The 26,745-nt window shown below is 60.1% G+C and overlaps 1 protein-coding gene and 1 long non-coding RNA gene across 2 annotated transcripts; both read right to left on the reverse strand.

The window, feature by feature from the left end:
* Nucleotides 1-217: 217 nt before the first annotated feature.
* Nucleotides 218-13,855, reverse strand: LOC135324857 (maestro heat-like repeat-containing protein family member 7). The gene is made up of 23 exons (XM_064501860.1): nt 13,726-13,855; nt 13,122-13,198; nt 12,755-12,877; nt 12,385-12,464; nt 12,065-12,169; nt 11,839-11,959; nt 11,449-11,535; nt 10,558-10,650; nt 9,940-10,120; nt 9,464-9,573; nt 8,913-9,062; nt 8,562-8,716; nt 8,002-8,149; nt 7,193-7,377; nt 6,966-7,103; nt 6,137-6,251; nt 5,552-5,689; nt 4,511-4,687; nt 3,488-3,643; nt 2,567-2,668; nt 2,027-2,129; nt 1,602-1,661; nt 218-1,260 (listed from the first exon to the last, which is right to left on the reverse strand). The coding sequence occupies exons 1-23, from the start codon at nt 13,853-13,855 to the stop codon at nt 1,067-1,069; spliced, it is 2,928 nt and encodes a 975-aa protein (XP_064357930.1). The 3' UTR covers nt 218-1,066.
* Nucleotides 13,856-20,274: 6,419 nt separating this feature from the next.
* Nucleotides 20,275-26,506, reverse strand: LOC135324791 (uncharacterized). Its single transcript, XR_010386053.1, has 2 exons — nt 25,084-26,506; nt 20,275-24,198 (listed from the first exon to the last, which is right to left on the reverse strand). It is a non-coding gene; the product is annotated as an uncharacterized LOC135324791 (long non-coding RNA).
* Between the last annotated feature and the right edge of the window lie 239 nt (nt 26,507-26,745).

Genomic DNA, 26,745 nt, shown 5'->3' on the forward strand with positions numbered 1-26,745 from the left:
GAGCTGCCCCTCCAATGTTCCTCTCCCCCAGGGCTGCCTGCAGGAGACTTTCTCAGCAGTGGTGGGGAAGGGGTGCCAGGTGGCCCCCAAGCTCAGTGGGCCTTGGCTCACCTTCTTGCTGTGGTCACATGAAGGTTGGCAGCGTGGTGATCTCCAGGTGGCTGTGGGCCAGGTCAGGGAGCACCTGCTTGTGGCATACGATGACACAGACCTGAGGTAGGGTAGTGCAAAAGATCTTTTATTGAAAACACAATGGCTGGTTATACAGCAATCTAGCTCAGCCACTCCTCCAAGTATATCCTAGGCACTGTGGCATCTTGTGATAGGTAGGAAGACGTCTTCTGATGCCTGGCAGGCAGGCAGGACAGTCCAGCAGGATAGGCCCACCGCAGCTGCTGGCACGTAGGCAGGAAGGCACATGATCACTGGCAACTCACATGCACACATTCTGGCCACAAATCATAGTTACTACATCATTACTTTCTGCTTTAAAGGTTCTCTGCTGTCTTACACAGTGCCATCCTGTTTTGGTCCCCAACACAAACCCTCATCTGAAAGGGGTAAAATCTCTGTGCAAATAATGCATCATCATGTTGAAGGGGCACCCTCAAGCATCTTCCTGCTCTTACTTTTGGCTTTTGAAGTCACGGCGTGTGAAGAGCTCCATCTGCAGAGGGCCAGCAGCCTCTAGGGCCTGTGCAGAGCTCTGGGCTCTGAGGCACTGGTGCCAGGATGGGCAAAGCCAACGGTGCATGGGCACAGGGACTCACAGCCCTTGGCGTGCAAAGGGGAGCTTGCAGCACAGCAGCTGACTTTGCTGCTGAGGCCAGAGTGTGTGATCCTGATGCCTTCAGGGCCTGAGTTTTCCACCGCTTTGTTTGCACAAAGGAAAGACACTGACACGTGCTGAAGAGACAGGGCTGCTTGTTGGGGAAAAGCTCAGCAGAGGGTGGACTGGCAGCACAAGGCTGGGCTGGGCTGGGCCTGAGGGCTGGAGCTGTCCTGGGGCCAGGGAGGGAGGCCAGGAACAGCCCCAGGTGGCCGCTGTGTGCAGAGCAGCCTGGCATCAGGACACAGGCGAGCTCCAGCAGCAAACACGGCCAGCTCCCCAAGGACGGTGCCACCTCTCCCACGCTCTCCTCAGACGGTAGCACAGGCCTTGGTGGGTGCCTCCAGTCCCTGGAGCTCGCAGCAGCAGGATGGTTTGAGTGGCCAGGGAAGAGATCGACGGGCTGATGTCCTTCTCCAAACCTTGCAGGGCTGAGAGAGAAAGGACCAGAGCAGAGATCAAGCCTGTGGACCTGCACAGACCCCAGGCATCCCCTCCTGACAGGGCCAATCCCACCCAGCTCATCCCACGGCCAAGAGGGAGTGGCAGTGGAGTGGCGGGAGGTTGGGGGGGGGGGGAATGCATCAGCTGGCAGTTGCTGGCCAGCAACGTCCCCAAAGCCCCTGACATCTTCTTGACGCTCTACCCACACGGCACCTGCTCTGCACGGGCAGCAGAGCCCTCCTCGCCTGGGGCAGGGATCAGAGCTCGCCGCCCAGAGTTGGTCTTCCTCCTCGCCAGCACCAGCTGGTGCCCCGCTGCCCTCACTCACCCTTGCAGATGTCCTCCAGTTTCTCCTTGCTCCGGCCCCTCAGGCACTGCCCAGCAAGCCCTAGGCACACACACAGCCCCTCACAAATCTTGCTGCCCAGCCCACCCCCAGCAGTAAAACTCTGCTCCGTGCCTTCCAGCCTGGCTGTGTGCCCTCCTCCCCTCAGGCAGGGCTGACCCCCCGGGTGCTTTCCCCCGTGCGACACCCAAGGAAGCTGGGAAGCTGGGCGGGACTGAACAAGGCTCCCACCAGCCCCACGTGCCTGGGCAAAGATGGGAGAGGGTGACGTGGAGCCCCCAGGCACCGCGTCAGGCACTGGGGGCTCCAGCAGCCACAGCAGCGCCACTTCCTGCTGCCAGCGCAGCAGCCAGGCCTTGGGTCAAGCTGCCCCAGGACAGAGAGGGACCCCAGGGGTTGCCACTCACCAGTGAACCTCACGGCTGCCTCCCGCAAGGGCTCCTGTGGGCTCTGCAAGCACGACAGGCTGTGGCGCAGGTATTCTCCTGCCCTTCTGCTGTCCCTCGCCAGCTGGGGAGAGCACAAGAGCACGGGCTTGGCACGCACCCTCCTCACCCAGCCAGGCACTCCCTCCGCCCAGCACTGGCCTCCCCAGCCTTCCCCTGCCAGGACGCTCACCACTCCCACACACAAGCTGTGCAGTGCTGAGGCTTGGAGGCAGCAGGGGGCTGGCTGCTCCCCAGGGATGCTGCAGTGCTCTCCTGCTCCCAAGGCCTGGCTGGGTCAGGGACTGCTTTAGCATCCCAGGGGCCAGTGAGGGGAGAGGCGCCTGGAGAAGAGCCCTCCGGGGCAGTGTGCTTGGAGAAGGGCAGCAGCAGTGCAGCTCCAGGCTGGCAGCCCCACGCTGCAGCTGTGGCGAGGGGCACAGCTGCCTGCCTCACACATTGGGCAGGGAGGGGGACAGCCCTTGTCCGGGCTGCGTCTGAGGGCTTTGGGGCTGGCCTTACCAGGCACTCGCCGATCCTCCACGTCTGTGCTGCCGCGGTCAGGTGTCCCAGCTGCTCCCACTTGAGGAACTTGGCAGCACCAAGGAGGGCTTCCTGCGAGGCCTGCACAGCAGCAGAGACTGAGAGATGCCATCGCAGCCCAGGGGAGAAGACCCTGCACCCTCCTCCCCCTGGCAAGCCTCACAGCCTTTCCCTGCCCAGCTGGGCACCCAATCTGCCACGGTTCCATGCCCTGGGCACAGACATGGGGCAACCACCATCTCAGGCACCTCGCTCTGCCGCAGCAGCACAACAGACACCCACCCCCAAGAGCTGCTGAGCTGGAGGTAAGGCCAGGAGGAGGCTGAAGGGCTGCAGTCGCACAGACACCCAGGCAGGACTCAGCTTCACACAAGCATTCCCAGCACAGTGCTTGGCTCCCCAGCCTGATCCATTGCTGCTCCCTTGTGCCCCGGGGCCAGAGCAGGGTACTCGGGATGCAGGGCCAGTCCCCTCTCCTGGCTGCATCTCCCTCCCTGGCACTCTGCCCTCCCCGGGCTCAGGGGCTGTGCAACTTGTTGGCTCCCAAAATGCCTTGCCAGTGCTGCACCTCTCGGTGTGCACCAGGGGCACTGCGGGCACAGGGTGAACTTAGTGAGCAGGGGGTCTCTTCCTGCGGTGGGCGTGCCTGAGGGAGCTGGGGCATGCCCCGGCCCAGACACCTCCAGGGCCCCTGGGCAGAGCACAGCAGCAACAGGGAATGGGGGTCAAAGCCCGGCCTCGCACACCTGCAGGCACAGCTGGGAAGCCCCGAGGGGCTACAGTGCTTAGGCCCTTGCAGCCACGGGCTGCTGTGGCACCAGGGAGAGCAAGTCTGGGAAATGCCATGCCCAGCTCCTTGGCCCCTTAGAAACTTCTAAGACCCTGGTTAGAAATCCATACCTGGGCCACGTTCAGGATCTCGTCATGCAAATGGAAGACCAGGGGGAGCAGGCTCCTGTGCACTTGCTCCTTCACCTGCTTATCTCTGCTGCCCACTACAGCCTCCATGACATCTTTGAAGAGGTGGATGGAGAGCTCTCGCACGTGCCTAGGCTCCTGGTGGGAAGGAAGAAGCAAGGGGCATCTCAACACTGGCTGCTCCAAGACCACGATCAGCACGGGGATCGGCATGGCAGATGTGGGCACAAATACTTCGGGCCCTCACTCCGCACCGAGGAGCTGTGGGCCAGGTCTGCAGCCATTGCAAAATGGCCCCAGGCCCACGCAGGGCAATGCAGCAGGCTTCTGTAACACGCTGTGGCCAGGCAGAGCAGAGCTGGGGGAGATGTCCGTGTCTGCAATAGCTCCTCTGGCCCTGGCCACACTCCCGCTAGTCACCCCCAGCAGAGGCCCACAAGAGCTGCCCCAGGAGACGCACCGAGGAGGAGACAGGGAAGGCCCTCCACAGCAGCTCTTGCATGCATCCCCATCCGCTCCAAGCCCCACCTGCCTGCCACGGCAAGCGGCAAGAGCGCATCTGCAGGGATGGGCAGCAGCAGGACAGGCTTCCCTGAGCTCTGCCTGCCTGCCCCTCCTGGGCAACCTTTCTTGATTGCCTGGGGGCTTGCTCCGCGCTCCCCAGCTCAAGAGGCTGGCAGAAAGAGGCAGCCACGCGGCATGGCCTCTCCCTCACGCCCAGGCCTGCTTCTGGCATGGCAGGGGCCAACCACAACATGGAGCAGCCACGGGCAGAGAGGGCGCTGCCTCAACCTAGTCCTGCACACCAGGACACCATGGGCAGGACAAGGCAATGACCCCACATCCACAAGGCAAACAGTTTCCTGACAGCACCCAGGGCCTGTGGTGGAAAGCGCAAATTCGCATGCCGGGGGCATGCGCACAGGGGAAAACACCACAGCCGTGACGCCGCACACAGGCTCACAGACATGCCAACAGGGCCCCCAGCTCTTCCCCCAGCCTTACGTCATCAAAGAGCGGCAGGAGCTTCTCCAACAGCTGCAGAGCGATGCCAGCCACCCTCTCTCTGGCCATGACATGGACCACATGGCTGAGCACCACCAAGGCCTTTGTGCCAATGTCCCTGTCCACATCCTGCAGCTGCTCCATGAGGAGTGGCACCAGGAAATGCATTCTTCGTACCTGCGTGAAACACAACCTCGATTTCTGAAGAAAGACACCTGGCCCTGGCAACGATGCTTGCCTTATTGGACACCATCTTCCTCTCTGGCTTTCCAGAAGCAGGCACAGCAATTACTGCAGCAACCTGCTGCCACGCAGGGCTTACTGGCACAGCCACAGGGGGTGTGGCGACTGGGGGCATAGGCAGGGAGGAGACACCAGCATGGGCTCCTCTCCACCTGACCAGTAGCCCTCTTCTGCACCACACTTGACTGGGCAGGGGCGCTAGTGGCTAACACTGTCTGGAAAGCTGCCCAGGCCACGAGCAGTCTCAACCCTAGCAGGCTTCTTTCCCGTTGGGGCTCAGTGCCCCATTGCCAAGGGCCTGCAGGCACCTACCCCTTGTGCACAGGGGCTGCAGTGTGGCGCGGCACAGCGCAGAGACCCCCCCTCCGCAAGGCAGCACTCAGCATGCCGTGGCCCCTGCCTGGTGGGGGCTGCTGCCTCACGGCCCCAAAGCTGCGTGTGGCATTAGCCTGGCCCTGCGCTCAGGCTTGCCTTCCACCACGCAGCAGGATGCTCCCGCTGGGCACAGCACTCCCACCACACAAGCTCTTTGGAGCTGTCCTGCTTGGTGCAGGGCCAGGAGCTCTTGCTGGTGCAGCCACAACATGCAGTGGCAGGAGCGCTTTCAGGCATGCACTGGTGTCTCTCACTGTGTGCCACAGCCAAGGGCCTGGCCCAAAAGACTCGGGGAGATGCACAGGGCAAGGGCAGAGCTGCAAAGTCCAGCAAAGTCCAAGCTACTGTGTTACCCAGACACCCCCCCCCCCCCCCCCAGCCCCACGCTGCCGGCACGGGTTCACCCGGCTGACCCCTGCTCACCGTCTCCTCCCTCTCACACAGCAGGACGAGGCCTCTGAGCACCAGCCCGCGCATCACCCCGCAGCGACTCTGCAGATACCTCCCAAGGACAACCAGCACATCCTCATCTTCTCCACAAAGGTCACCGCAGGCCAGCAGCTGAAACACACAGCACAATGAGACTGGCACTGTCAGCAGCACTCCCTGCCTCGTGCAGTGCTGCATCCCACCAACAGCTCCGGGCAAGGCCACCGGGCCCAGACGAAGCCCGCCACAAAGGCACCCTTGAGTGCGGAGAGCCCCTGGGGCCCCACTCTCTGCCCGGGGCCTCACTGCACCGCACAGATTGCTCGCCTGCTCCTCCACACTATCTGCAGCCTCTTATCCGCATGCCTTTGAGCAGATGGGCAAGAGAGCTGCCACAAGGCAGGCAGGAAATGCAGGTGGGCACAAGAGTTACCCCGCCACAGAGGGGCCAAGCCCCGGGTAGTAATCACAGTGCACCTGCTCCCCAGCTCCACTCACTGCCGTCCACCCCTCAGCGGGGGCACAGGACACTAGAGGGGATAGGGGCACGCCAGGTGCACCGCCTGCCAGCACACTCACCTCCACCAGGAAAGCCATGGCAGGGATCTCTTGCAAGGCCTCCTCCCTGCGGAGCAGCTCTGTCAGCCGCTGCAGCATGAAAGCACGCAGGTGACTTGATGTCTTCCTCATCTCTCTGGCAGAGGGAAAAAGGCACCATTGCTCTTGAGCAGCAAGGAAAATCTCTTCTGGCATCACCCTGCCCCATCCCTCTCGTCTGTCCCCCATGGCCTATGACAGGCAGGGCAGGGCAGGACCAAGTTTCTGCTCAGCTCCGGCAGCCGACCGCATTTGCTCGTGGACACGTGGTCTTTCCCCACCACACCTCACCATGAGGAAGCCACTGCCCAGCAGCATTCGGCTCCTTTTGGCGCCGGAGACTGGAAAAACATCCTTCCGGTCCTGAAGTCAGCCCTGACAACGCGACCCATTTCCTGCTCACTTTAGATTCATGCCCCCCATGGGCTCTTCCACTAATCCTCTGGGCATCCTGACCCTTCCCTGCTTGGCTGCCCTTGCGGGGGCTGCCTGCACACAGTGCCTGCGGCTCGCTCTCAAGGGCACGAGCCCAGGCCCCGTGTGAGGGGACTCCAGGCCTTTGTGAGGTGAGTGCTCCTGGCCCCCACACTCTCTTGTGCCTGGAAACACCCATTCTCCCTCGGCAGCTTGCAAAGCCTGGCAGCGACGGAGTGGCAGCTCCCTTGGCCGCTCTACTCGGCCACGCCTCACTCACAAGTGCTGAAGCTGCAGCCCCGTTCCTTGAGGCCTGGGCACCCCTGCGGGCTTGGTGGTGTGCCCCATCTGCAGGGCAGAAAGCCTGGGGGCACAGCAGGGACAAGGGGGCTCTCACCTGGCCAGCAAACCCACTCCCCTGTAGAGGGTCTCTGTGCTGAGCAGCAGGTCCCAGCCACGCTTCCTCTCCATGAGCAGCACCTGCGCCTCATAGCCAACACAGCACAGCAGCGCTTTCATCGTCTGCACTGTGAACCTGTGTGCAGAGCAAAGCCCAGGTCACACCGGCACCCCTGGCCCTGCCCCCAGGTCCACAGCAGAGATGGCGGGGCTGAGATGCAGCACCTCACGGCACTGCTCAGAGCAGACTCTTCCCCTTGGCATTCCCTCCAGATCTCGGCCTCCTCTGGCGACAGCTCTGTGGTGAAGGAAATCTGGAAGAGCAGCACCAGGAAGAGCTGGTGGAAAAAGGCCTCCACCTCCTGCAGGTAGCTGGACTGCTGGAGGATCTCATGAAGCGCTCGTGTTGCCTGCCAAAAACACACAGAGACAGCTCTCGCTGCGGAGACGTCCCTGTCGCACGGCCCCAGCACCACCGGGCGTGAGGCTCAGACACTGCCCTGGGCCACGGGACATGCAGAAGGAGTGCACGGTCTGGCTGTCCACCCAGACAAAAGCTGTGGGCGCTCTGTGGACTCAGCTCCTCTTCATGATGTGGACACAACAACCCTTCCTGGGGCGGCGGGAATGTTGCCCTGGGGGCCCTCGATGCACAGGCCTGCCCGGCATGTGCCTTGCTCCTGCCAGGCCCCTAACCATGCCCCGCACACTAAGCTAGACCCTAACCCAGGTTTCCAGCCCACTAAGCAAGGTGCAGGGGCAGAAGAGGGGGGGAAGGCCACCCAGACAGGGCTCCAGGGTTGTGTGTAGAGGGCCTCATGCAGTGCACTGCAGCCCAGGGTGCTGCCGCAGCGCAGGCCTCCCCAGTGGAGCTGGGCAGGGCCCTGCCAGCCGTAGCCCTGACGGGCTGTGCCTGTGCGCCCTGGGGGAGGGCACAGCCTGGGGGTGGATGGGGAAGGGGAGGACTCCCTGCCTCTCGCCCACAGAGGTGAGCCCAGCCCTGGGAGCGCGCGAGGCCTCGGCCGGAAACTCACGGCCAGGGAAAAGACGTCTGTGTCGTCCCCATCCGAGGTGAATATCTCGTGCAGCGGCCAGTCCTCCAGCACGCTGAGCAGCTCCTGCAGCACCCTCTCCGCAGCCTCGGGCTTCGAGACCAGCAGCCTCCACATGGCCGCGGCAGCACTGCAGGCCCAAAGCACCCTGTCAGCAGCTGCCGCGGCCACAGCACCGTGGCCTTGGCGGCCCCAGAGGGCCTGGGCTGGCCACCAGCCCTGCCTCTGCCCACTGCCCTCTGCCCACTTGCTGGCCGCGCCCAGCCGGCCCTGCCCCACCTCCCAGCAGACAGCCAAGCTCGAGCACACAGCTTGCGGGGCAGGCAGGGAGCAAGGCAGCTGGGCTCTGGGGCTGACGGCACACAGACGGTTGGCTCTGGCTGATGCGGCCCTGCCTGATGCACCGTGGCTGGCACAGGGGCACAGCGGGAGGGCCCAGCCCCTCAGCACTCTCTTGAAAAGCTCCATCAATCTGGCAGACCACATGGGATGAGCCCAAAAGGCTGCGAGGCCCCCAGCACTAGAGACACCTGGGCGCATACCTGTCGCATGATGGGCAACACCGCAACAGGGTCATGACCACGTCTTCAGGGTACGTGCAGGTCAGCTTCAGGAGGGCCCTGTCCAGGCTGAGCCGGGCAGACACCTCTGTGATGGAGAGCACGCTTCTCCAGATGCACCTCACTATCTTGGGCACCTGGAGGGGACACGGCGCAGAGTGGGGCTGCTGCCGGAGTGCAGCCATTTGCCCAGCTCCCACTGAGAACGGCATCCCTTGCCACCGCTCTGTGCTGGCCTCAGGGGGGGCCGCCTGTCTGGCAGACCTGCAGTCAGGGGGAAAAACATCCCCCGGAGGGCTCGAACCCCGGCCACACCACCCGCCACCTACTCACATGCTCCATAAGGCAGGCATCCTCTGTCACAAGGACATCCAGCATGTGAGCAGCTGCCTGCGTGTCATAGGCGCTGCAGGCTCTCATGGCCCTGATGGCCATGACAATGACGTCTGTGCTCTCAGAGGGCTGCAGGTATTTCCCAACTACCTACAGGAGGAAGGGCAGCAAGCAAGGCGCATACGTCACACCCCGTGTCCCGACTGCGCTGCCTGCCTCAGCAGCGAGTGGCCCTGGAGACAGACACGGGGCAGGGCTGGCACAGCCACCCCCGGCGAGCCAGGAGCTGGGGCCCTGCTGGGCTGGGGGACAGCACTGGGCAGCAGGCGGATGGTTGGGCTCAGGGGCCCCGGGCGCTGCTCCTGCGCGCGACCAGAGCTCGCTGGCGGCAAGAGGGAAGCCTTTGCCTAGTCCCGGCCCACGGACTGTGTGAGCCCTCTCCCCAGGCACCGCAAGGCCCCGGCAGCCCCGCCGCTGAGCAATCCCTCTGCTCGTCCAAGCCGCGTGCTGACCCCTGGGCTGGCAGTCCCAGCCAGGGAGGTGCTCCTTACCGTCAGGAGTTGCCTGGCATCGCTGGACTGTGAAAGACAGAAGGCGTTGATTGCTTCCCAGTCCTTCTGGAGCTGCAGGTGCTCTGGGCTAGCCGGCCACTGCTCCCTGCCTGGACAGGAGGGGAAACGCAGGGCCCTCAGCGGGAAGGCTGCGTGGGTGCCCGCGGCCCACTGAGGGCGTCAGGGAGGACTCTCCCCTGGCAGCCCAAGAGGGCACGCCAGAAATGTCTGGGGAGCAGGATCCCCTGGGAGGGTCTGGGCCTACGGCAAGGCGGGGGGGAAGGAGCAATTGCTTTCAGGAATACAGCGAGGCAGAACGTCTTGGACCAGACTTTCTGCTCTGAAGCAAGAAAGGAGGCCTCAGCGTAGCAGGTGCTGCCAAAGGGTTTCCAGGTCACTGCTAAGCAGCACAGGCACGAGGCTCTGGCGGCTGGGTGGCTGCGTCTGGAAGGACCCAGCCCAGCGCAGCTACTCACTCTCTTCCCGCAGGATGAATCTGCAGAGGTGCCGAAGAGCAGCCGCAGCCCTGTCACTAGTCCCCTGCTCCTCGTAGGCACAGCAGAGCGTGAGACACCCCACCAGCTGCCCCAGGATTGGGAAATGCTTCTGTCTCCCATGGCCAGAGCTGTCGCTGGTTTCTTCAAAGTGGTGCTGGGCCTGGGGGCACAGGAAGCGCTGGCACCAGGGCTGAGGGGCACCGGTCAGGACCAAAGGCCCAAACCCACAGTCCATCGAGAGCTGGAGCCCACGTGAGCCAGAGCTTTGGGGGGCCCTGCTGGCCCTGGCTCCCAAAGCAGCCGTGCAGCAGCCGAGAGCGGGGAGGGCTGCCACACCTGCTGGGCCCACGACCTGTGCCCAGGGCAGGCCTGCCCTGCGCAGGGCTGGCGGCACAGTCGGCTCATGAGGGAGCTGGGACCACAGCGGGAAACCCAAAGAGGCAGGGCTGAGATCTTAGCCTCTGGGCAGGGTCTTGCTGAGGGCCCTGACCTCTGCCCAGGCCTCCCTCGGAGGCAGCCCGGACCTGCAGGGCACGCCGGGGCCCTGGCAAGGTGTCATGGGGTGGCTGGAGCATGCCTGCACCAGAGGCTCCTTACCTGCAGCAAGGAAGAGCTCACCAGCCTGGCAATCCGCCCCACGGCCCTCACACGCGCAGCTGCTTGCTTGGACTCCGTGAAGGGCAGCAGGACCTGCGAGGAGAAAAGCTGCTGGTCTGGTCTCCCCTGCGCCCTGACTGCTGCTCCGAGGCAGGCAGCTCTGCTTAATGCCTGGCCAGGTTTATGCGTTGGATCCTCGGAGTGGGAGCAAAGCCTGCAAGCAGGTTCTTGCCTCCAGAGGGCCTCGCAGCAGTGGGGCAAATCCCCCAGGTGAACCTGCTGTGGCCACGCTGGTAGCCGGAGCCCGTTGCTACCGCAGCTCCTGCTCCTTTCCAAAACTGGCCCTCCGGGCCTTCCCCAGTACCAGGAGGCTTTGGGGCCAGCACCACCTTGCTGCTGGGCACTCAGGGTGCTGGCCTAGGAGGAAGTCCCAGGGGCAAAGCTTCCAGCCTGACATGGGCAGGTCCCAGGGGGCCGCCGCCCTGCTCGGCCCTGGGGAGGAGAGCACAAGGGATGGGGGAGCCGAGGGGCAGCAGTGGCAGCTGCCCACTGTGTGGGGCCGAGGGAGGAGGCTGCAACTCCTTGCCCTGCTTTGGGGCCAGGGAAGCTTTGGGACAGTATTGGCCTGGAGGCACAGTGGGCAGCACTTTCCCCTGACACTGCAGGAATGAGGGGAGGGGAAGGGATGCTGACTGCCGCCAGGAGACACTGGGCTCACGGAAGAGCGCCGTGGAGAGCTCCGCTCCCGCAAGGCAGCCGGGACCCCCCCCCCACAGCGTGCTCTCTGCAACTGGTGCTGGGCAGGGAGGGGGCGGGGGTCACCTGAGGGTGTAACTTCCCTTCGCGGTGAGGGACTGGCCCTGTGAACCCCACTCTTGGCAAATACCAGACCTTCAGGATGATCTGCATCTCCAGCAGCTGAGAGGCAGGGCAGCTGAGCACCAACACCTGCAGCATGCTGTCCATGGCGTCCAGGGTCTGCAAGGAGGACAGAGGGTCAAGGCGCTTCTTCCCCAGTGCCCCTCGCCTGCCGCAGAGGGGCTCGAATTCCTCCTGCTTGAGGGGGACACCCATGGCCCTGCGGAGCCCAGGGAGAGGCCCTGGCGCAGGGGAGCTGCTGCACAGGCCCAGCCTGGCGGCACTGCCTGGGGCAAGGGGAAGAAGGGAGGCGGGTGGGAAAGCCAAGCTGGGATCCTGCCCCAGCTTGGAGCTTACAGCACAGGCGAGCCAGGGACCACTCCGGAGAGCCTGGCAGGCCTCCGTAGCCCAGCCAGTGCATACCTTGGAGTAGAGGGAAGCATTCAGGCTCTGTGCATCCTCCCTTGGAGGCAGGGAGAAGACGCTGCAGAAGCAGGCATGCAGCAGGCTGTTGTTTTCGCTCTCCGGAACCAGATGCACTTTGCTGCAAGCAGAGAGAGGAGCCTTTCAGTCCCTGAGGCTGGCAGCAGTCCCTTTATGCCCTGAGAAGGTTTTTGCGGACCTTGGGGCGGGAGACCGGGGAGGATACGTGCAGTAGGTGGGGGAGCCACCTCTTGCCCCCAGCATGCTGGCCAGGCACAGGCAACAGTCCTGGCAGGTGGGGCCCGATGCCCTCTCCATCTCCTGCTTCACCCTTTGGGGGAAAGCCCAGGAGACACAGGGTAGCCCCAGGGCCCTGTCTGCCCTCCCGTCTCCACCACTCTCGGGCCCAGCCCAGCAGAGAGCAGAGGCCCAGCACACGGCACTGGCAGATTGCCCCAGCACGGGGGATGCCTCCCTGCTAGGACTGGGGCCATCGGGGCCATATGGTGGGGAGGCCTGGGCCAAGCCAGCAGCTGGGGCAGCTACCTCATGGCACTGATGGCGAGCATGACTTGCTGCCGCACTGCACTGCCCATGTGGTCGCTGGGCTCCTCTTGCAGCAGCACCTGGAGAGCACAGCCGCGACGGGCCATGGGAGCTGCCAGTGCCCAGCGAGCAGCCTGCAGGCCCGGCAGAGCCCGGGTGCCCCCATCCCAGCACTGACACTCAGGGCGGCCCCCTCGTTGCCCAGCGCCCAGTTCGCAGGGGTCCTCAGGGGCTCCTGCAGCCCCGCAGTGGGAAGAAGGGCTGCGCCCACGAGCCATGACCACACACCTCCCTGTGCTTGCACACCCCCATCCTGCCCTCGTTGGTGTGCCAGTGCCCCCTCCACCAGCCCGACCGGGGGTCCCCTCACCTCCAGCGTCTCAGCCAGTTCCAATCTGCACAGCCAAAGCTGCTCCCGTAACCAGGCGTTGGAGCTGGCCGCTGTGCACAGAGTGCAGACAGAGGCCAGAAACCGCAGCTTCTCGGCCTCTTCCTGGTACCAGGAGCAGAGGGACAAACAGAGAGCGTAAGAGGCGCACAGCCACGGCCAGCAGCACCACAGCACTGCAGCGCCTGCAGCCAAGTGTGGGGCACCTGGAAGGGAGCAGCCCTCCCCAGCCAGCAGCCCCCAGAAGGGAGGGGGCTGGGGTGGGGGTGGGGGGCTTCTGAGCATGGCACCCCCGCAGGCACCCACCAGGAGATGCAGGCACAGCCCAGAGGGAAAGGGCAACAGGTACCTTTCCTCGGTGGCTCAGAAAGGCATGCAGGTGCTCCAGGGCTTCCGCCTCCTCTCTGGGAAGAGCCAGGCTGGGAGCTGATGGAGAAAGAGAGCAGGCAGAGCTGTAAGGGCTGGCAAAGAGAGGAGAGGGGAGAGCCGAGCCCTCTGCGCAGCTGCACGCCTGCAATCCCGCACACAGCGAGCCCTGGGCCAGGCACCAGCAACGGGGCACGGAGACCCCATCTCCCCTGGGCTCGTCAGGGTTGGGAGGTGCCCAGCGGACGGGACGGGACAGCACCGGACAGCGTGGGGCGCAGCGCTGGAGCACAGGTCAGCGCCTCCAGGTCAGGAACTCGCTCGCAGACAGGCAGGAAAGGTCCCTAGTGCATGGCTGCCTGGTGCCGCCCCAGCTGCCTCTCCCTGCCCGGCCCAGGGAGCGGGAGCTGGGTCCCCTCTGCTGCTCTGCCCCCGGGGGATGCTGTGCTGCGGTGGGCTGCCAAGCCCCAGCAGGCCCCGACGTTCAGGGCCCCAGGGCGCCCGCAGCAGCCTGACGGGAGGCTGTGGCAGAGCGGGGTGGGTCACAGCCCCCGGCCTGCCCAGCGCAGCGGTGCCCCCTCACTCACCCATCAGCAGTGCCTGGGGCACACACCCCTCATGGGGCTGCGGCTGGCTGCTGCTCTCCGCAAGGACCCCGGCCTCCTCCACCTGCTCCTGCCAGGCCACCCTGGGGCGGCTGGGGGGTCTCTCCGCCATCCTGGAGGACACAGCAAAGGCTCCGTGGGGCTGCCTGGGGGTGCCAGGGAAAGACGTGGGTGTGCTCGGGGGCTCCTCCGCCAGCCCTGCACACTCCTGCCCTGTCCCGGCGCCGTCCTGGCGGACACTGTGGAGCTGAGGCCACGCCGGCACCTGGCAACGCTGCGGGGTGTCACAGGAGCGCTGTCACAAAGGGCCCCGCTGTCACCCTAGTGCGTGCGGCCTGTCACCAGCCCGGGGAGGGGCAGGGCGCGTCCCCTCGGGGGCACAGGGCCGTCTCGCCCCCCCACCCGCAGCACCTCTCTTTGCCCTCAGCATGCCCTGGTCCCCTCAGAGCCGCTCTGATCCTCCTCTGGTGCCCCTTGAGCAGTGCACCCAGCCCCTGCCCTCAGCCCCTCTATGAGCGCCCCACGGGGACAGACTTGGGATGAGGTGTGAAGGCGATGAGCCCCGAAGGAAACCTCTCCTCCAGCGGGGCACCCTGTGGGCTGCTTCATCGCCACCACCAGCCACCCGCTGGGGAGCACGGCCAAAGCCAGAGGTCCTCACCGTGGGCCTGGCATCCCCAGGGCCCTGCCAACACCCGGCACCCCACAGGGCTCCTGGAGGGCTCTCTGTGAGATCAGCACCCTTGGGTGTCTCTGTGAAGTGCCTGTACACTCATGCCTGCAGCAAGGGGAAGAAATGGGAGGAATTTGAGATCTGTGTGCAGCTGCAGGGCTGTGGTCTCGCTGGGATCACAGAGACGTGGTGGGAGAGCCCGCACGCATGGAGTGGTGCAGTGGATGGATGGATGGATACAGGCTCTTTAGGGAGGCCCGGCGGGGAAGGCGAGGAGGGGCAGCCGCCCTGCGTGGGAGGCAGCAGCAGGAACGCATGGAGCTCTGCCTGGGGGTGGGTGGTGGTCTGACTGGGAGCTGATGGGTAAGGACACAGGGGCACACCAGCATGGGTGACATTGTTGTGGGAGTTTGCTGTAGGTCCCCTAGCCAAGCAGGTGAGGTAGATGAGGCCATCTACAGACAGCTACGAGTAGCAGTGCCCCTGGTCCTCTTGGGGCACTCCTCTTGAATCAGCCTGGTATCTGCTGGAGGGACAACGCAGCAGGGCCCAAGCAATCCAGGAGGTTCCTGGAGAGCATTGAGGACAAGTTCCTGAGAGTGGTGATGGAGGACAGGGGCTCTGCTGGACCTCCTGCTTGCAAAGAAGCAAGGGCTGGTCAGGGATGGGCAGGTCATGGGCAGCCTTGGCTGCAGTGACCAGGAGGTGATGGTGGCGCGCAGGATCTTGAGAGGAAGGAGCGGGGCAAAAAGCAGCATTACAAGCCTGGCCTGCAGGAGAGCAGACTTTGGCCTCTTCAGGGATCTGCTTGGAAGACTCCTAGGGGGCAGGGAATGGGGGGGGGGGGGGGGCCACGAAGGCACTCAGCTCCTTCTCGCAACCTCAGCACTGAGATCCCTGGGGCAGGATCTTGCTGTGCTGGAGGGAAGGCATCTGCCGAGGGAGCAGGCCAGGGCTGGGACAGTGCATGGAGCCCATTTCTGCTTGCTAGCTTGGATTGCTAACCGCCCTGCTGAAACACAGGACAGGTGCCTTGCGCACCTTCAGAGCAGCATCAGAGCAGTAAAACCCTCTTCCTGGGCCCTGCAGCCACCTTTCATCAAAACAGCCCATCTAGAAACTCTCCCAGACAAAACGTTGCCCAGAGGCTCCCTGGGCAGGTGCCCGCAGGAGGCGGGCTGAGAGCAAAGGGAAGGAGCCACGGGGAGAAGGACAGCGGCAGCTTCCCACCCACTTGGGGAGCGCAGGGGAAAGAAAGCGTGTCCGGTTTGCTGGCAGCTTTTTGTCTGGCTGTACAGAGACAGCTTTTCCCCCTGGGGAACACTGTCAAGCATCTCCCTGATGCCGTATGTAGCTCTTCAATCCCCAGAGGGCTCACTCAGGCCCCTGGGTCATGAAAGAAGCAAGTGGAAGGACCACGGGGCTCACCAAAGGCACACAGAAGGCTCTGGGGTGCACTGAAATGCATCCCGAGAGGGATGGGGCCATGCCAGAAAGCACCCTGAGGGATCTGAGAGGCACTGAAAGGCATCCAGAGCAATCTACGGTGGGACAAACAACACGGCAAGGGCCTGAGAGATGCCAAGGGCACAGGGAGCACCCAGGGATGCACCAAAAGGCTCTCAAAAGCCTCTGGCGTGCACAGCAAGGCAATCAAAGGCTCCCGGGACTCACCACAAGGCACTCGAAGGCTCTTGGGAGGCAACAAATGAACTTGGAGGCCCCTTGAGGTTGCACCAAAAGGCACACGGAGAACCCAGCCCACACCATGCCTTGCCCAGAGGGCCCCTCTCTGCACCAGAAGTGTTGCAGAGGCCCCTGGGGCACAGCAAAAGGCACACGGGAGGCCCTCAGCGGAGGGAAAGGCCAAGCCAGTGATTGGGGATAGGCTGCCGACTGCTCAAAGAGCTCTTGGGCTGCTCTCTATTTGCTGCTTTACGCACCTCCTCGGTGCCTGGCAGCCAGTGTCTGCTGCACACGCTGGACGGGCATAGCTAGAAAAGCTTCTTCCCCTGGCAGGGGCACTGCAGAGGAGGCTGCTCTTCCGTGTCTGCCAAGTCCTCAGGTGCCCAGGGGCAAAGTGGGGCTGGGTGCAGGTCCAGGCCATCTCACGGAGTCGCTGCTAAAACTTCTGCAGTGCCGGCTGTGCTAAGGCTAAGGCTAAGGCTAAGGGACTAAGGCGACCCTTCATTTCCCCCAGCCTTTCCTTTGGCACACAGAGGGCCCCGTCACCAGCCCACGCTCTAGACTGCTCCCAGCTCATAACCACAGGGAAAACAAAGCAGTACGAATACCCTGCTGACAGCTGCTGAGAACCAGCAAAAGGAAAGAGGTGACGAACCGAGACAGGGATTTGGGGAAGCCCTCCTCTCCTGACCTGGCCCAGCCCGCACGCATGGGCTGTGCTGACCTAGGAGCCTCCAGGGAACCTGCCCTGACCGGGGGAGGCAGCCCTGGCAGAGCCAGCTGCTGCAGCGCAGCACCCAGTGCCACCCTCGAGAGAAGCAGCGAAAGAATCAGGGTTAGGGAGTGTGCCTGTGGCTTTGCTTGCCGGTTTCACTGGCCTCCAGTGCAGGGGGCTGCAGTGAGAGCAGGATCCGGATGGCTGCTCTGGTCATTGCAGAGCATCCTGCCTGGGCTGCGCTGGGAGGGACAAGGCTGAGCTGGGCTGGACGGAGGGTGCCGGGTGTCACGGCAGAAAGGGCAGAAGCCAGGGCAGGTGCTGTTGGCTGCCTGCTGCCCGCGTGGGGCTCTTGTCTGGGACGCTTGGTGTGCTGCAGCCTGAAAGGGAGGGGGAGAGGGCTCAGGTGGGACGTGAGCACTTCTCCCTCTCCTTCCTCACACTGGCACTGCCCTGTGCTATACCTGGAGCCACGGCAGAATTTCAGCCAAGCCTAGCATGCCCGGAATGGCACTAGAGACACTCCTCGAGGCCCAGCCATGCTGGGGCTCTGCCCGGCCCCAGCCTCATGCAACACAACAGCTTTGCTCTGCCTGCTTCGAGAGCAGGCGTGGGAACTCTCCCGGCACTGTCCTGCCTGGGTGCCGGGCTTGGCTCTCACGCCTTTGGGGAATTTGCCGTGCAAAGAGACTTCTCCTGACAACCCCCGCCATGGGCACACACACTCCCATCATCTGTGCTGAAAGCGTCCCCCTTTTGACAGCCATCCCAGGGACCCAGATAGCACAAAACTCCTTGCTCCGCCACCAGCTCCTGCAGGACCTAGTCCCAGCTCCCTCCCACTCGGAGGGGGGGGCGGGGGAGGGGGGGGACCAGGGCAGCGCTGCCCCACTCCTGCCACCAGCCCCAGCCAGCCCCAAACCTCTTCCTTTCCCCCCAACCCTGCTCCCCAGGGAAGGGGCACGTTCAATAGCCCTCTGCACCCTGGCCTCTTCCCTTGCTACTCCCCCACGTGGGGCCACCCTGTTACAAGACAACCCTGAGAAGCTCAGAAAGAATGTTCATACTGTTTAAACTAGGCAGATTAGGATAACTTCTATCTCTATGTTCTGAAAAGAAGCAGTCTTTAATCAAAGGCATCCTAGAACTGCTAAAGCCCTAAAAGAAACATTAAATCAAAATGTTTTATTTCTAGGTATGTATTGCCAATTTGGGAAAAGAATTGGAGGTCCAGGTATCCCTAACTGAACTGTCCTCATTATAATACAAAAAATCACGCCCATAGGTCAAAAAGACCAGTGCCCAGGTGAAGACCCCTCCCCTGAGCATGCGTAGGAGTAAAATGGTGTGTAAGCAAAATTATAGTTGTATGTAAATCACTAACAAATCAGTGTAAAAGGGAAAGTTGCAAACCCGGCAATTTGTTTGTATAAATGCTACTTGAAAAGCTGAGGTGCTTGATCTGTGGGAAACCACTGAGCACCCAGGCTTGCGCAACTCTGAAATAAATAAGCAAATGTCTCTCCTCAGTGTGTAATTATTGGCTTATTGCACACCGGGCAACAAATCCACTTTTCGGACAACACCCACAGCGTCCCTCCTATTCTCCCTGCCCTCCCCATTTCCAAGAGGGACAGCCCCAGCCCCTGGGGACAACCCTGCCTGGTCACAGCAGAGATGGAAAATGCTTCCTGCCCTGTACCAGGGAAAACCAGGGAAATTCCACTGTCCCCAATGACCTATAGGGACTCTTGCATGAGCGGCACATGTCCGGTAAGACACAGACACAGCAGTTCACTGCTGCAGGGCTGAGGAGGCACCGGCACCTGGAACTGCAGCTCCTGGCCTGCCACAGAGCACGACGCGGCCGGCTGGTGGGAACCCCGCTGGCAGAGACCTGCCGCCCGCCCGCCATCGTCACCCAGTAGCCCAGTCTGAGAAGACTACCGCTCCCGGCATGCCGCGCAAAACAACATGGCCGCCCGGAAGCCCAGTGCCGGAAGACTGCTGCTCCCGGCATGCTGGGGGCCGCAGCGCTCGGTGAGGTTTGACGCCGTGGAGATTCCGTTCCGTCCCGCCCCTCTTCCTTCCCGTCCCCCCCCGCCATCCTCCCCAGTCCCCCCGGAAACCGCCGCAGAGCCCCGAGCGCGGCCCCGCGAGCCCCAGCACCGGCCCGAGGCTCCCCCGACACCCCCGCGACTGGCCCCGGCTCAGCTCCGACACTGCCGCTGCCCCCCCGCGACTCTCCCTGGGGCTTCCCCTGCGATTCCTCCTCCCTCTCCCCGACACGCCCCCCGCCCGGCGCTACTCCGCGCAGTAAACCGCACCATAGCCCCGCCGCACCCCCTTCCTCCCCCCACCACGTCCTCGGCCCCCACCGCCCCGGCGCACCGCCACCTCCAGCCCTAGTGCTGTTTCCCCTGGCGCTCCCCGGTTGTGCCGCATCACCCAGGACGCTCCCATCCGCCCGGACCCCCGGCACATGCAGAACCCGCAGCCCCGAGTGTGGCGCCCCCGGGCCCCGCTCACCTCTTCTGGGGGGCAGCTGCTGTGCCGGTCCCAGCAGGCAGTGCTCGGCCATGGCTCCGTTGTCACAGGCTGGCCCCCGCACGAGCTTCCCCCAACTGCAGCCCCAGCTCCGGTGGGTGCCCACCCCCTGCCATGGCCACCAGCCCCACCTGGGGCTCATCCCACCCCCACCAGCTCCCCCTGGCATTCATCCCAGCCCCAGGGCCCACAGCTGCAGCCCATCAGAAACTGGGGAGGGGGCATGGCCATCAGCCCCTTCAGGGACAGCTGGGGCTGCCAGGGCAGCAGAGGCACCCCCACTCCTGAGAGCAGCTTGCTGAAAGCTGAAGGGAAAGCCCTGGGGTGTAGAGAGAGGAAAGGGGAGTAGGCAGAGGACAAGAGAACAAATCGAGAGCTCTGGGTGCAACAAAAGTAGAAAAAGGCAATGATAGAGCAAACACAGTGACTCTGGGGGCATCAAAAGGCAAAGGAAAGGCCCTGGGGGCAAGCCAAAATACAAATGAAGGGCCTTGGTGCACACCAAAGAAGCCATAAGGCATGTCACAGTTCAATGCAGCTGACAGCATGGTGCCTGCAGGCTCCCCCCATCCCCATGGAAACACTGTCTCCCAGCTCCAGGTACATAGGCCCTGGCCCCAGACACACAAGCGACACTGGGGAGTGCCAAAAGCAAATCCAGGAGCAGTCTGGGGACCTCATGCAGCCCTGGAGGGGCTCTGGCTGCCCCCACAATGATGGGAAACCCCCAAGAGCCACGAGGGTCCAGGCAATGCAAGGAAAATTCCCCACAGCTCTGTGAACAGCACTGGGCTCCCTGGGAACCACAGGGACTCCAAAGTACAAGGAACTCAGGGACCAGCTCCCAGCCCTGGACACAATGTGTGAGCTCCTCCCCAGGCATCATCTTCAGGAACGACAGACATGAGCACAAAGAATAAAGCAACTGTTTATTGTTTTACTGTGCAGAAACAACACCTGAAAGCAAGTCTGCCATGGAGCTTGGTGCCAGCATGCTTTCCCTTACCTGTGATACCTGAAGAGTCATCACCACACCAGCATCCATCTGTTTGTCAGGGAAGGGTCAGCTCCTGCTGCTGCCCTTGACATGGCAGGTGTCTGAGTAGCTGACAGCCTACTCCTCTGCTTTTTCCTTCAGGGATAGGATTCAGCTCTGAGAGTTGAGAGGAAAATGCCTGATCCCACCTGTCTGCACTTCTGCCCTGCAAGACACTTCCACAGCTCTCAGCTCACCCATCACATTGCCAGTCTCTGTGATAGGCCAGCGCCATATGCAATCCAGCACTCAGGTCAGTGCAGAGCTGAATGCTGGGTACAGGGGGAAGGTTACCAAGCCCAAAGAAGGGTTCACAGCCTGCTGCTTAGCCTTCGGGGCTTACAGTTTATTATCTAAGGATTTAGCCCTTTTCCTTTATCAGCAAGTCATAAGCCTGAATGTTAAGTGACAAACTGCAAGTCTTAGAACCCCAGTGGTTGCCAAAGCTTTAAAATTTACGGATGGGGTTGGATTTTAAGTTCTGTGCCCTGATCGCTAAATGAGCAAACCGTAACCCTTGACTGATAAAGGCTGAGCCCCACAAAATAAAGTAATAACCCATAACTTCTGAGTGAGAGACCCTCAACAACAAACTAAACAATAAACCTTAAGTGAAAAATCCCAAACCCTCGGCTTTAAGCAAGAAACACCAAAGCACTCATGAGCATGAAAACAGTAAAGAGAAGCCAAGGAGTTTTTCCCGCAGCTTAGGAAGTTTCCCCTTCTTTTAGAAGCATAGCAGAACAGGAAGACACACACCAGGATCGTGTTACAGTTGCTGTTTATAGGCTTGTTTTTTAGCCACCATTCAAATGTGAGCATGTGCAAGAATCACTCCACAGGACTGCACTAAGCTGCACTTCCACTGCACCTACCTGAAAGCCTGCAAGCACTAATTCATCTCCGGGTCAGGCAATTAGTATGTTTGGTCCTCTCAGCTCCGTGGGCAAACAGCCACAGCCAGCGACGCCAGTGACCACACCCAGGGGACAACTGCCTCACACCTCCCAGCCCCGCTCACATACGATGCAGCCCAGGACTTAGCTGTGTCCACACTGCAAGTCAGAGCTCATCCTCCACGGCCGGCCGCGCATCTCTGCAGAGCTCCCAGCTGTGACCAGGCTCCTTTGACTGCCCAGCTGGGCTTTGGCACCTGCAAAGAGGTCAGAGCAGTTACTGAGAGGCCGGGCAACTGCACAGCCCTCCTGCTAGAACTGCTCCCTAGTCCAAGGCCTGTGATTGTTCCCACAGTTGTGACCGACCCTCCGTGCTGCTTCAGTCACCCTCTCTGGTACCATTTCATCACAAAGGTGTCAGAGCGGCTCTCACGGACAGTCAGGCTCACTCAGGCACCCGGCCACCTCCAGCCTTCGCTAGATGGTCCTCTGCAGGGAAACTCTGCCTCTGACGGACACTCTCAGAAAGCACTGCCCAGCCAAGGCAGGATAGAAACTAAGGCCTCCAAAAGCTCCATACTCCGGAGAGATGGAGCTGATGGGAAACCGACTCGTGCTACTGGTACTGTAGGTTATGCTTTCGCTGTGTACTATGGTGCTGTTGCTTGTACACATGTAACCCCATTTCTCTGCTATAGCAAAGTTACTTTTGTAGCTGGCTCCTGAAAGAAACCATAACTTGTGAAAGCAAAAAGTCCAGGTAAGGCAGTTGCGTACTTAAGACATCAGTTGTGAAGGACCTTTACTCTCAAAGCACAAACAATACTGGAACCCCTGGGCTTCAAAGAAAGAAGCCACCTGGAAGGTGTGTGGCCCAACATTAATAATACTAGAAGCAGAAATTGTTTGGAGGGGGCCAGAGCAGCAAAAAGCAAGGAGTTCCAAGGAAAGAAATGAGCCAGAAGCTATGTAAATGATCGCACTTGCTAAGATAAACTCCAAGCATTCTTCATCAGCAAGCGACAGTGGGGAGGGCAGTGGGGGTGTTGACAGCACAGCACAGCCCCTTGGGAAGCACTAGATCAACAACATGGGTTGAGCTGGAGATGTAGGGAAGACACCAGTTTGCATCAAGGCAGACCTGACAGAAAAGTGGGCTCGATGCTGGCGTTGTGATCATGACTCAAGCTGCACCGCGTGGCAGCCCCGTCTGCACACAGGCGGACAAGATGTGGTAACTGCAGACTGCACTGACGAGAAGCAGTCGACAACAGCAGCAGCTCCAGACCGCCCTACCGCAGGCACCTGTCCTAACACCCGAGTACTTGGAGCCTCTGCTGCTCTCTGCCTCCACGACACCTTCCCCAGGAGCCTCTTTGCTGTCTACTACATACCCCACAGCATCTCTGGCCCATTCGTGCTTCCCCCACTGCACAGCCACAGCCCTGTGCCTCTGCAGGCAGAGTCACTGCAGCGGTGTCTGATGTGACCCGAACCAGGCAGACCGATGGCACCCTCTGGGTGCTGCTGATCATTCTCTCTGCTGAGCACCAACCACCTCTTGGCACCTGCCACACTAGACAAAACACACAGAAATGACAGACCTTCAGCTGGACACAGGGACAGGGAGCAGAACAGAAGAAAAGAGGGGTAGAGAGCTTGGCAGAGGGATGGAGAAAGAAAGAGAAGGACAGAAACCTGGCCCCAGGGTCAGGGTGCTGGACTAGAAGGACTAGAAGGAGAGGGCTAGAAGGCCACACAGATGGATGGGGGGCTGCACAGAGGACTGGGGAGCAGAAGAGAGCAAAAGAGGGAAGGGGAGGTGGGCAGAAGAATAAAGAGGGGCAAGGAGGGAAGGGGAGGCAGGCAGAGGGACAGGGAGCAAAAGAGAAGGGAAGAGAATCAAACAGAAGAAGAGGGACTGGAAAAGAGGGACAGGGAGCCGGTCAGAGTGATGGAAAGAGAATGAAAATGATGACTAGCTGGCCAGAAGGGTAGAGAGAGAAAAAGAGGGAGGGGAATTCAGACAGAGAGATGGGATAGAACAGGGGAAAAGAGGGACAGGGAGGCAAACAGATGGATGAGGAGCTGAACAGAGGGATGGAACTAGAGAGAGAGGGCTGGAGAGGCGGGCAGAGGGCCAGGAAGGCAAAGAGAAGTACAGAGAGACAGATGAGAGTGGCAGACGGATGGGGAGCTGGACAGAAGGACAGCAGGCAGGTAGCGGGATAGGGAGAGGAAGAGGATGCTGAAAAGCTGGATAGAGTGATAGGGAGCCAGTTAGAGGGACATAAATACTGACAGAGGGATGGAAAGAGTACAAGAGGGATGGGGAGCTGGCAGAGGAATGAGTAGCTAAACAAAGGGATCGGCACCGGACAGAGCCATGGGGAAAGAAAGAGAAGGATGGCGCGCTGGACAGAGGGACAGGGAGTGGAACTGGATGGATCTGGACAGCCCAGAACAGCACTTGCCACGCTCCAGCCCCACTCGCCTGCCAAGCACAAAGAGGTCTCTGCACACTGCTGTGCCCAAAGTCCGCTTCTGGGCCTGCTTACCTGTTTCCCTACAGCTCCGGGGTGTCTGCGTCTGCAAGAGCCAGCGTGCATGCACAGGCCCAGACGGGGGAGGAACCTTGTGTTCAGTCATGGTATTTTACTACTCCTTGTGCATTAGCCCCTTTCAGATGCTTAACCCCAAATGCCCTCAGCCCTTAACAACTTCAGTACCCATGGCACCTGGTTTCTCTCTGCTCTCAAATCTTCCTTGCTCTTTCCTGTCTTGTTTGAAAACCCTCCCAGACCCCTTCTGTACTTACATGCTTCCTCAAAACAGGATCACTGAAAGCAACAAAATGGGCTGAGCTGCTCCTCTTTGAGTTGCTGGCCCTCAGAACAGCAGCCTGCAAATGAATCAAACCACCAGAGTCACTGGCAGACTCTCCTTTTGGAGCTTTTTCTCCCCACCAAAGCTTTAAGGATGGTTCCCTAACCTGGGCAAATGCAGATCCTCCCTTAAGCACTCTAGCAGTTTTTATTCTGGGGTCCCAAGTCACTGTTATGACATTAAGCAGCAAAGCACAGAAAAGACAGGTGGGGTCACAGCTTATCCATCTAGCCACAAAAATTCCTATTTTAGGCCTCACTGGTTATTCAGTATATGCACACAAGCAAGGTAAATGAGAATACGCAAGCCACAAATACCGCTTGCCCCAACCCCTGTTTTGGAAGCCATGACGACAGTCGGGCTTGCCGTGACAGGGAAGTTAGACTAAGCAGCTGATAGCGATTAATCTTTAGCTGATAGCGATTAATCTTTTGGAAACCCTCTGCATCCACATTTTTGGCACAACCGTGCTCTGCACCTCAGTCAATTCAGACACGCACAAGATCCACTGCTTGTAACACTTGCACAGTAACCCCCCCCCCCCCCCCCCGGCTCTTTAAGATTAGCACCCATTGTGCCACTTGGATAGATGATAATCTGCTGTCTATTTGTTTCCCTGACGTTACTACTTTAGGGGGGATTGAGCAGATTGAATTACCTCTGTGCTATCAAAGGTAAAAGTCTCCAAGATGGTTACAACCTAGACTGCTGCTGAACAGTCTTTCTCACAGCTGGAGAATTTTTGTTCTGGCCCCAAAGGATGATGCTGCTGGCACCCACTTTCCCTTACCGACGTTTTCTAACAGTGCTGCTCCCATGGAGTCAGCAGGTGAAAAGCACTGCTGAAAAAGGCTTGCCTTGTCCTGGGAATTTGAGGGCAGGAAGTGTTACAGCCACTTACTCCCGGTTAGTGAAAGCAGCGTCACATTCCTTGTTCCAGCTCCGTTCCCGACTTCCTTCCAGTCATTTCCACCATGGTCTGCTGCTACTGGCAAAGCCATGTTAACACTGCTGGAGGAAATTACATCCTCCTAAAATTGCTCCAAGTTGGAACTGATGAGAAGGAGCCTTAATTCCACAAGGCTTTAAGCCTGCTTCTATCTTCTGTCTTCCTGTTTCCGCAAATACCATTGCCAGGTAACTACCTGGGGGTTGCACTAATTGAGCCTTCCTGAAGTTGGTCTCTTAATTTTGCACTTCAGACACTTCTCTCTCTCATTCTCACTTGCACACAGAGGCTCTTCTCACTACCACACAGAGGACCAGAGGTGCGGAGTGACCATGCATGGCTGAGAAAATGGTGCAAGAAAGAGGAATTCCAAATCACTAGGAACTATAGAAACATGTAAAACAGAAGGAACCTAGAGAGGAGGCATGGCCTTCCTCATAAGCAACATGCAATCAGTCTGCTGACATTTACAATTGCAAAAAAAGAAAAGATACAAGAGAGTTGAACCTAAGAATTACAGAAAAGCCAACAAGTGTGAAAAAGGGCCTAGTTTGGGGTGATGCATACTGTAGAAGTAAAGATCTAAAATCTTTGTATTCCTAAGTAAAGCCTAAGGTAAAGAGAAACTAATGGGGCAGCTATAAAAATAAAAATATTTTCAAGTTGCAGGGAGAACATTTGAAGACATTGCGTCGGAGATCATACATTATTACCGATTAGGAAAGGCTAAGAAGAGATCCAAAATAATTATTCTGATGGGGGGGGATTAAGGTAGCCCTCAAAAAGTGGAAGTTATGCTCAGAGGCAGAAAACAGAAGTGGCCACAAACTTTCACTTTAAAGCACAATACCTCAGGCCTGAAAAGAAAAATAGTTTGAGGAAAACAATTTGCAGACAGCATGAGAACTGATGAGTATTTTCTCAGCCATGTGAGGAACTGGAAGACTATCAAAGAGTTTGTAAGGCCAATTGATGGTCAAAACTTAAAGAGGGTACTGAAAGTGGATTTTTTGCACCCATTTTACTTCAGGCAAACTTGAGAAAGTTCCGGGGGGGGGGGGGGGGGATGCTCCCCCCCCCCACCTGCCATCTGGTGCCAGTTACAAGCAGTCTGCATTCCTGTACTTCACACTCTGAAAGGGAGGATGTCAAGACTCTGAGATAACACCTGCTTGGGCACCAGGACCCTGAGAAACAGCCTCCTCTCACTGCTGGGGCAGTGTTAATTATGGTGGTCTGGACTATCTCCTCCTCATCAGGACCTTGAGAGAGAACACCTGCTTTCACAGCTGGGGGGGTGTTAATCATTGCAGACTGCAATTTACTCCTCCTTACCCCAGCTATGGGATCTCTCCTTGGGACCACCACTGAAAGAGTAAAGCGGTCATTTGCAAACTCCTTTCTTCAGTGCTGAAGAGTGCTCAAGGCAGCTAGCCTGCCATTGGGGGTGTCTGGCCACCCCCTGCACACCCCATGACTGTGGGTGCAATCATCATAACAGTGATGGAGGAGAGTCGAACCCTGCAGTAGCCAAAAGCTAGGGACTGGGACTGTGTGAAGAGAACTGCAACTGGCCTAGTGACTCCACCTTCCCCTGAAGGGTAGAAATAGGTT

Source organism: Dromaius novaehollandiae, chromosome Z, assembly GCF_036370855.1.
Source record: "Dromaius novaehollandiae isolate bDroNov1 chromosome Z, bDroNov1.hap1, whole genome shotgun sequence".
NCBI lineage: Eukaryota > Metazoa > Chordata > Aves > Casuariiformes > Dromaiidae > Dromaius > Dromaius novaehollandiae.

What these genes read in the sequence shown, in the direction of transcription:
- LOC135324857 (XM_064501860.1), bottom strand. Translation starts at nt 13,855, where the DNA reads ATGGCGGAGAGACCCCCCAGCCGCCCCAGGGTGGCCTGGCAGGAGCAG. An exon ending in AGATGCAGATCATCCTGAAG is followed by an intron (nt 10,651 to 11,448) that starts GTCTGGTATTTG and finishes TTCTCCTCGCAG; the next exon opens with GTCCTGCTGCCCTTCACGGA. An exon ending in ATTCATCCTGCGGGAAGAGA is followed by an intron (nt 9,574 to 9,939) that starts GTGAGTAGCTGC and finishes CCTCCTGTCCAG; the next exon opens with GCAGGGAGCAGTGGCCGGCT.